Source organism: Gossypium arboreum, chromosome 5 (assembly GCF_025698485.1).
Source record: "Gossypium arboreum isolate Shixiya-1 chromosome 5, ASM2569848v2, whole genome shotgun sequence".
Lineage (NCBI taxonomy): Eukaryota > Viridiplantae > Streptophyta > Magnoliopsida > Malvales > Malvaceae > Gossypium > Gossypium arboreum.
The window spans coordinates 6,392,224-6,401,746 of NC_069074.1; the positions used below are offsets into that span (position 1 = coordinate 6,392,224).

The 9,523-nt window shown below is 36.9% G+C and overlaps 3 protein-coding genes across 3 annotated transcripts; 1 reads left to right on the forward strand and 2 right to left on the reverse strand.

The window, feature by feature from the left end:
- The first annotated feature begins 390 nt into the window (after positions 1-390).
- Positions 391-4,097, forward strand: LOC108452321 (uncharacterized). The gene is made up of 5 exons (XM_017750096.2): positions 391-1,048; positions 1,135-1,359; positions 1,474-1,797; positions 3,144-3,191; positions 3,294-4,097. The coding sequence occupies exons 1-5, from the start codon at positions 545-547 to the stop codon at positions 3,987-3,989; spliced, it is 1,797 nt and encodes a 598-aa protein (XP_017605585.1). The 5' UTR covers positions 391-544; the 3' UTR covers positions 3,990-4,097.
- A 279-nt stretch (positions 4,098-4,376) lies between these two features.
- Positions 4,377-5,004, reverse strand: LOC108451829 (histone H2B-like). Its single transcript, XM_017749519.2, has one exon. The coding sequence runs from the start codon at positions 4,910-4,912 to the stop codon at positions 4,487-4,489; it is 426 nt and encodes a 141-aa protein (XP_017605008.1). The 5' UTR covers positions 4,913-5,004; the 3' UTR covers positions 4,377-4,486.
- A 1,462-nt stretch (positions 5,005-6,466) lies between these two features.
- Positions 6,467-8,076, reverse strand: LOC108452798 (protein SENSITIVE TO PROTON RHIZOTOXICITY 2-like). The gene has a single exon (XM_017750589.2). It carries the CDS (start codon positions 7,903-7,905, stop codon positions 6,706-6,708), a length of 1,200 nt encoding a protein of 399 aa, XP_017606078.1. The 5' UTR covers positions 7,906-8,076; the 3' UTR covers positions 6,467-6,705.
- Positions 8,077-9,523: the final 1,447 nt, after the last annotated feature.

Genomic DNA, 9,523 nt, shown 5'->3' on the forward strand with positions numbered 1-9,523 from the left:
AATAAAACCCAACCCCTTGGCACTAAATAAACAGTTTGCCGACATAGAAAAATCACTTAAAATCTTATTTATTTTGACTACATAATTTGTAGTAACTAAATCAGAAAAAAGAAAAAGAAATAAAAAAACATAATGTGCCTTTTTTCCATTCTGCAGTGGGGCACAAGGAAATGATGGATGCTATAATCCATAACAAAAGCCATTTTAATTTAACGTGTTTAACATTCAAAACTCAGACGACTTGCCAATTAATAGAACTCGCGCACTCAGATACATCACACACGTCAAAAAAGCCATAGGTATAACTGAGCTTTCAGCATTAATATCTTAATATTACTGTTTGAAAAAACACGATGGTAATAATGTTCACATTTCCACCTATATTATATATACCTCTTCCTGGCTACCTTTCATCTCTACGGTATATAATAGAGTCCTACAGCTTTCTTTAGTTAGCAACTCAACTTGTTTTTCCAACTGCTACGCAGTAGCTGCTGCTTTTTATCAGTCGCCGGCGTCGTGCTTTGAGGTGGAGGCCGGTTCCATGGAACACACGGAAAGTCAGAGTTTGAATTGGAATTTTTACTCTTCACCCGTGTCGCCGTTTGGTAAAGGATTTTTTGATGATGTCACGTTCACCGATAACGGAACAGACCTTTTGCAGCCTGCCGACACGGTTCCAACTTGCTCAGCATCGATGATAGTACCCATGCCGTCGTTTCCAGATGGGGTAGCAAACACTAACCCTAACGAGTTGTCACAGCAGATTAATTCTTCTGACAACTCTCAAAGAGACGTTGAAGGCGGAGTTGTCTGTACTGAACCAGATCCAAAGCACTTGGATCATGCTGGTCAAGCTTCAAATGGACGAATTCACAAGGATGATGAAGCAAGGATGCCACCATTGGGAGACGCCAATAGCCAAGAGGGAACATCATCTAGAGGTTGCAATGAAAAGAAGCGAAAGGGTCCCCAACTCGAAGAAGCGGAGCAAGCTCAAAAACAGAAAAAAAGAGAAGCTGATAAGATTTATCGGGCGAACCGTAAGGTAAATTTGAATCCTTCTTAAATATCTCTACTGCTTTCGTATTAGTGACGTTTTCGTTTTTCTTTTTTGGTCTTTTGAAAATGGAGGAGGAGTATGAAAAGCTGAAAAAGATACAGACAGACTACGAAAACCTACTGAAAAGAGTAACAAAATGTGGAGGGATCGACCAAATCGAGTCAGTGATTAACCACAATAATCACATCAACTCTGAGTTACAGAAATCAATTGGAACCGAGCTTGGTCCACTACAGCAAATGGAGTCCAGGTATGGAGGAATTGATAGAATGAAGTTCATGTTGGACAAATTTAAGGTATTTCACGTGCTGTAATTTTCTCTACATTATATTAAGTTTGAGTTTTTACTTGCATCTATCCTGTGAGTTTGACTGATGTAGAGATTTATGATTTTTAATGTGAATGAGAAGGAATTGGAGGCCAAGTATGGAGGAATTGAGAAACTGGAATCCATATTGGAGAAATTCGTGGATATAGAAGCTGACTCCAATAAACTAAATCAGATAAAATCTATGTTGGGGATTAATGAAGCAGAGTTCATAGTGGACAAGTTGAAGGGAATGGCGGACGACTTACATAAGTTGGACCAAATAAAGTCATTATTTGGCGGAATTGATGAAACCGAACCCGCAATAAATAGAATTAAAAAAATGGAGTTGCAGTTGGAAAAGCAGAAGCCAATGGTTAGCCAAAAGGAAGTTGAATCATTTCAGGCATCTCCTGGTAGTCCACCGGTATGTTTCTCTTGCCACATATATCCTCACACTTATTCTTCCATGCGTCATAATCGGCTTAGACGTGTGTTAGGTGAAAAGCATGTTCCTAAAGTTATTCAATACACATATGTTAGATTGATTACACACACATTCAGTCCATGTACGTCATTAATATTCGATACACATATGTTCGGTGAAAAGCATGTTCCTAAGTTATTCTCCGTCTTGTTTGTGAGAAAGAAGTGCTTCTGCAGATTCCCAAGCCTACTGATTTTTACTTCGTGCAAGCAATCCTATGTGAGCCGTTATAGCTAGTTTCCCGCATGCTTAGATCGGTGGTAGGTTTGGATAGGCGGTGAGCTACGGTGCGGTGGATTTAGCTTATATTTCATCTCACACTATAATATTTAATTTCACCGCCATCATCGCTGTTTTTACACTAACCGCAGTAAAAACACTACCCAATGGTGGAGCCACGTTGAGGCTCGGGGGGCATGGCCCCTCAAAATTTAAGTTTTTTAAATTTAGTCCTTTGTAAATTTATACTATGGCCCTCCCAAAAATATAAGTAGGCACCCAAGATTTAAGATTTTTGTAATTTTCCTCTTTATATGTATATTATAGCCCTCTTAAAAAATAAGTAAGCCCCTCCAGTATTTTTATAGGATTAAAATAATATTAAAAATTTTATTCTTAATAAAAACAAAGAAAATTTTCTTGAAGAAGCTAAATTACCGATGATGACTTTTGAATAATATTTTTATTAAACAATAATAAATTAATGTTTATTTAATGGTTTACTTAATATAATAATAATAATAAATTAATGTTTATTTAATGGTTTACTTAATATAATAATATATATAAAAAGAAAAGAAAAGATGAAGAGACTTTTATCATCTTTCTTCTTCATACTGGTGCTTAGTAAGATAAGAAAAAAATTATCATTTTCCTCCAAATTTGAAAGGGATGAAGAAAAACCTTGGTCACTTTGTTTAAAATTATGTCAAATGATAGCTTGTGAAGTAGTAAGTATTCCTATGAAAACAGAATAAAAATTATTAATCGAGTCAAATAATAGTTATTTAATCTTAATTGTTGGAATACTACTTCTTTTAAATATATTTTTATATGTTTAAATTGATTGTGATGTTGGAATATTATCTTTTTGAATCAATTATTTATATATTTAAATCAATTGTTACATAGCAGTTCTAATTTTAATTTTTCCAAATTAATATCTTGTTTTCACACTACCTATCCAAACTCAAAATAGATGATAAAGAAGTATAACTAATCTTTTGCCTCTTTCTCTCCTAATATTCTTGGCCGTAATTAGCCGTTATGGGTTTGCACACTTGCAGGAGAAGAGCGGATCGCAGCCACTGGACTTGATAGCCGACTTTGACAATGTAGGGTTACTACGTTACAGAACTTGCTTTTTTCCATTTTGTTTCTCGGATTCAGCATGTTAATTTCCTGTCTGTTTTGTCCGACTTATATTAATATCTCAGGTGCCAGATAATCTAAATTTCTTTACCACTGTGAGTGGGACAGCCCCAAACATGCAGTACAATGATGAGGATGTGGATCGTCTCATCGCTCGAATTACTGATGAAAACATTCCGAGCGACTTGGCCACCAATAGCGTCGGGGATTTATTAGGAGGGGCGCGGGAAAGGGTTAACAAATACGAAATCCCGTCGTTGCTGGTCTCCACTGCTCAACATATTTTCAACGACCATGGTGATATTACGAGAAAATGTAAATTGAGTGATCTTACTGTTCAAACTATATTTGTTTTGTTTTGTGCTGCTATCAAAGAGATGGTTGATTTGTCCCTTGAAAATGTGAATGTGGAGATTATATGGAAGTTGAGACATCCAATCATGGATGCTAAACGCATCGAATTTGACGCCGAATTTGCCATGAAACGTTTAATAACAATAGTTCATGGTTACTTTGGTCTCAAAGCTCGCCAGGACCGACATAAATTGGAACGATGGGTAGCAAGTCTAAGGGCAGATGACGAAACCTTGAGAAAGGGACTTGAAAAGAAGTCTCAAGAGATACAAGACACCGAAGCCAAACTGAGACGCCTAGAATCTCACAAATGCAAGATTTGCCTGGAATCCATGGAAAAATTTGTGGCAAAGGATTTAAAATCTGTAACGCTTAGTCTGAGCCCAGTAGCCTCCAATGAGACGTGATTGTTATAGGTTTTGGTGCAAATGCACTATTGTTATACCTTTGAATGCATTTTAACTTTTTGGCCATTAAAAATTTTGATCGTAATAGACTTGAAATTTTAGACTGAAGTGTTTTGTTCCAATTAACTCTAGTTGTATTTTCTTTTCAAAATCCAAATTACCCAAGAATTCAACCTAGAACAAAACTTCATTGCCATTGCTCCGCATACTAAAGTCGGTCCTAGCGATTAACAATATTGTCAAAGAGACTTTAAAGTGATTTGAAATCTAAATTTTGGATTTCCTCGGATACTTCTCTAAATTTTGTATGAACAACACATATAAGAATTCTTTTAAATTTTAAAGAGATGAATCAAAGCTAAGAAGTAACATAAATGGCTAATAAAATTAAAAAGATAATGAGATTTCAATTTGAGCTGAAGAAATACCAAGAGACCCACCGTTTAATCATCCTTAAAAGCTACTAACCTTTACAACCAAATCAAAATTTCCAAAACCTAAGAACTAGTAAACTTAGTGACAGCCTTAGTCCCTTCAGAAACAGCATGCTTAGCCAACTCCCCGGGCAGAACCAGCCTCACAGCTGTTTGAATCTCCCGAGATGTAATTGTGGGCTTCTTGTTGTAACGAGCGAGCCTCGAAGCTTCCTGAGCAAGCTTCTCGAAAATGTCATTAATGAAACTGTTCATAATCCCCATGGCCTTGCTCGAAATCCCGATATCAGGGTGCACTTGCTTCAGAACCTTAAAGATGTAGATCTTGTAGGTTTCGACGCTCTTCTTTGGTCGCTTCTTCTTCTTGTCGCCGGCTTCCTTGGGAAGCTTCTTCTCGGCTCTGGGCTTTTTCTCGGCTGGTGCCTTCTCGGCTTTTTTCTCTTCCGCTGGTTTTTTCTCAGCAGGCTTCTTCTCGGCCTTTGGTGCCATCGGAATTTTGATTTCCAAGATTTGAAACGAAAGAAAAGATTGAAAAGCTTTGTGATTATATGAAGATGATGGAGAACTCGGAGGTGAATTTATTATATATAGGTGACCGGATGAGATCTGATTGGTGGGTTTTTCTCTGAGAGGATCGATGGCGTGGGAAGTAGGAAGCGTTGGATTTGAGAGGATGATTGGACGGATAGGATTTGCTTTTTCGTCTTTAAAGTTTAAGAATTTAAGCGGGGTTTTTTTTCTTTTCCAAATTTTTGAACTTTTGGCTGAATTTTTGTATTTCGCGGGCGAATTTATGGATGAATGATAATCCGTAACAAACCAGCTGCATCTCTCCACGTGGCAATTCAGTGATAAGAGCGCTTCTTTCCGTCGCAAGGAAAATCCAAAGTAGAAACGCTTCTTTATTTGAAATTCAAGCCTTTCTTCTTTGCATATGTAATTTTCAGTTTCAGAAAGACAAAAAAACAGCCAAAACATGATTTAAAAAAATTACATGAAAAAATTGGTCATGGTAATTAGAAGTGACAAAAATTTGGGTTGAAAAGAAGGTAAAAGTTCCTTGGCATAGAATTCCTTGATCACACTCGTTTACTTATCTAGAGCAAACAATTTGGAGACATGTAATCACAGCAGATACAATTTTGATAATATTGTACAAAATAGTTTAAGGGTAGAATTAGTGGTTGGGTTTGGGGCATATTATTGAAGATTTTTATTTCTTTTGGTTTTATGGTATGTACACTGATTATACACACCTTCAATCTTTCCAGTACACGTATTTGCCTTCCGTTTTGATTGTGGAAACAAGTGCTTCTGAAAATTCCCACGCGGATCGCTGTTATTGGATTTGAACTGGGACTCTGACAATGTAACACCTCTGGGTTTTTCCTTTTCTTCTCCAGTTCAGCAAGCTAAGTTTCATTTCCATTCTACTCAACTTTTCTGTTTCCTCCAACTTGTATAAACATTTCAGGTGTCAGATGAGGGTGGAATTAATCTAAAATTCTTTTTCCACATTAAGCGGGACGAGGCCCGACATGCAGTACTACTCTGATGATCTTGTGGATAATCTTATCACTAGACTTACTGATGGAAACATTGCCAGCAACTTGGACACCAACAACTTCAAATATAATTATTCTGCTCGTGAAATTTCAAGGTCCATGGTGATATTACCAAAAACTGTAAATTCATTGGCCTCAGTGTTGATACTATATTTGTTTTTCTTTGTGCTGCTCTCAATGAGATGGGTGATCCGTCCCTTGATGCCAATGAAAATATTATATATACTATGCAGATTCCCATAAAAACCATATTATTCAAAATTTTCATTTTCTCGATGTTAGTGTTTAATATATATATTCAAATGATAAACATTAAACTTTAGCTTTTGGGACAAAAGGGAGTACTAAGATTTCCATTCTTCAAACATGAGTGTAAATATAATCAGTGTTTGATACTCACCTTTCAGTAATAACATGAATGCTAATGGTTAAATTTGCATGAAATCCATATGCAACGAGTTTCAGTTAACTAAAAATCAATACGATAAAAAAATACGGGTATACATGCGTGATATATACTATGCATGGAAATCAATCTGTTCCATGAAACGTAAATTTGAGTTAAAGCTTAGAAGGTTGACACCGAGAGGAGTTACAAGAAAATTAAACAAAATGGCATACATGCATACATGCACACATTTTATTTATTTATTTATATGCAAGAGATCTATCTTACCTATAATCTAGTTGCATAGTAGAGGAGCTTTAGTGTTGGAGCTACCCTGGGTTCGCCATAGGATTAGTAGCAAGAGCTGGAGTATGGCCAACGAACAAAGCAACGTGACCCATAAGCTTATCTTTCCTTGAAAAAGTGGTACCGCAAGAGCACTGCCACTTGAGATCACCACAGTGCTTTTCATGAGTCCTGAGATCTGACAACACCGAGAATTGCTTGCAGTTACATCGTTTGCAAACATACATCTTGGGACAATGGCTCCTCTTGTAATGATTCTTCACACAAATCATGGATTTCAAGGGTTGGAATTTGGCATGTTTCTGGTTCCACCTACAACCTTCCTGAGGACATGAATACTTCTTATTCATTTTAGTTGAACAGTTTCCCAAGGCACTACTGCTACTACTTCCCTCCCTAGGATTCTTCATGGGGTTAATCAAAGCAGCACTGCTCTTGTATTCATCCCCGTGAGCTCTCATGTGCATTCTCAAATTTGCGTCTCGCTTGAACCCTTTACCGCAAACTTGACAGTAATGTGTGTACTTAGCTAATAAGTCTTCAGCATCCAATTCGATTATGTCATAATTCATAGCTGGAACCGCTTCACACCCTCCGCTAATTTCACTTCTTCGAGGAAATTCAACAAATTCTTTCCTTTCCAGCTTATCGTCATTACTAACTTGTAAACTTCGATTCCTATTATTGCCATTAGTGTTGTTACGGCCATTATTGCAGGTGTCGCCATACCAGCTAATCGTTTCAGCACTAGAATAAAAGCTTTGCCCTTTTTCTTGAACAATGTTACCAACACAAATATCACTGAAGTTGGGTGGTTGAGAGATCCGATTATCAGGAATCACCCTAACATACTGCTGATGCAATTCAGTGTTGATATTGTTACCTGAAGCAGTTCCAAGAGACATCTGTTGGCAAATAAATATCATGGAAGATGCTGTGACAATGATATCTTGAACCAAAGAACCCATGCTTGAGACGGCTAAAGAAGTTGACTCCGGATGAGCTTGATCAGGAGATATAAGGATGCTAACAAGTGACTGAGCCTCGTGAACTTTATCTTTCAGGATGGAGAGATTGTAGAGGAGAGTGGTTGAATGAGACTGATCTGGGCCTGAACCTGAACCAGCTTCGAGGGAAGATGGAACCATGTTTTCTTCAGCCAAGGGATACATTGGCGAACCTTGTGATGCACTGGGGAAACATGAAGCGGACCCTGAAATCATTTTCAAGAAATTATTGGTTGATTTTATCTTTTCTTTGTTGGGATTTGAATAGCACTCTCTAAAACTAAAAGGTTTGTTTTTGAGGAAGACATTTGAGGGAGAACAAAGAGAGCTCTAAGTCAACTTAAGAGCTTGTTTACGTTCATCCCCACTTAAGACCTTCCTCAGTTATTCACTAATCTCGCAACCTTGTCGATTGGCGACGATTAAAAATAATTTTAAAGTCAATGACAAAGTTGGCATACGTTTTCATAATGAATTTGTTTTAAGTTTGCTTTGCTATTAAAATTATTAATTTAATATTTTTTATATTAATGTATTGTTTTTTTCTAATTTTAAGAAATAAGTTTTTTTTTCCCCTTTTTAGCTAAAATACTGCTTGTCTTATTTCATTTTGTGAGTAGACAACATAAGTCATTACAACTAAACAACATTATGGATCAACTCCTCGTTAGAACAAAGAGATTATTCCAACAAGTAACTAAGATTATTCCACAGGAGTTCATCCTTAATCAACGAGGGTGGTGGAGTTGACATGCACAAACACTTTTTTGACTGTCCTGAAATGGAGTTTGCAGCCCTATTTGCATTCTTCTTATCAAAGTTAAACTTCAAGCTGTCAACTTCAGTCACCAATCTGTCATCTTTGCCTTAGCCTAGTTTGAGCATCCATCTTACCCTTTCCTCAATAACAATATTGAGAGAGTGTCATGGTCTAGCACAACCATGAGATCTCACTTGGTGGATCAGACAAGGTCAAAGCCTTGAGTGAGAGTTCTCTTATGGTGGATCTTGAAGGGCAAATGTCATGCAAGAGCATCGAGCAGCAACATGATGGTAGGCCATATGTGAATGAGATCAAAGGGGGATGGTGATTCCATTCAGTGGGTTGAGCTACAAGGAGCCCATATGTGGGGGAAGTGTGCTTGGAGAATGCCTTGTGATGGCTTTGGAGTGCTAGGTAAGAAAACTACCCTTGTTTCAATCATTTTAATGTTCCCTATATGAGCATAGCTATAAAAGCTATTAAGCTCTTTACAGGCAGTGATAGGTGTTATATCTCCACCTCCCCCTCACCTTGGCTAGTTGATGGGATTTGCTTGGTGCAAACAAGCTATTCATGACGAGAAAGATGCCATGGTGTTTGGTCACCGAATAAGTGTGTAACAGCTCGTTTTTTGTCAAATCGGAACAGTGATTTCGGGACCTCAAATCCGAAGTAAAAATAATTATTTTATTATTTTTTTAGGTCGACATCATGATTGTTTTGTTGTGAAAAAATTTCGTTAAGAAATTTTATCGTTTATATGCTCAATTTGTGAAAAAAAAACTAAATCACATAAAGTGTGAAAGTTGTGTTCTATTAGTTAAAGGTGTTTATTAGCTATGGTTTTTAAAATGGAGGTCTTTATGTTGTAATTAGTCCATTAAGAGGTTAGTGGACTTTTATGGACATGAAATGGATGTTATTAAATGGTTATGTTAATAAGGTTATTTTAGTAAATTATAAAATATGTTAGGTAAATTAAAGAACAAACAAAAAGGTGTTGTTTTGTTCATCTTTCTCCACCGAATGTGCAAGAAGAAAACCTCCATGGATGCTAGTTAAGGTTCGGCT

What these genes read in the sequence shown, in the direction of transcription:
- LOC108452321 (XM_017750096.2), top strand. Translation starts at nt 545, where the DNA reads ATGGAACACACGGAAAGTCAGAGTTTGAATTGGAATTTTTACTCTTCA. An exon ending in TTTATCGGGCGAACCGTAAG is followed by an intron (nt 1,049 to 1,134) that starts GTAAATTTGAAT and finishes TTGAAAATGGAG; the next exon opens with GAGGAGTATGAAAAGCTGAA. An exon ending in CATCTCCTGGTAGTCCACCG is followed by an intron (nt 1,798 to 3,143) that starts GTATGTTTCTCT and finishes GCACACTTGCAG; the next exon opens with GAGAAGAGCGGATCGCAGCC.
- LOC108451829 (XM_017749519.2), bottom strand. Translation starts at nt 4,912, where the DNA reads ATGGCACCAAAGGCCGAGAAGAAGCCTGCTGAGAAAAAACCAGCGGAA.
- LOC108452798 (XM_017750589.2), bottom strand. Translation starts at nt 7,905, where the DNA reads ATGATTTCAGGGTCCGCTTCATGTTTCCCCAGTGCATCACAAGGTTCG.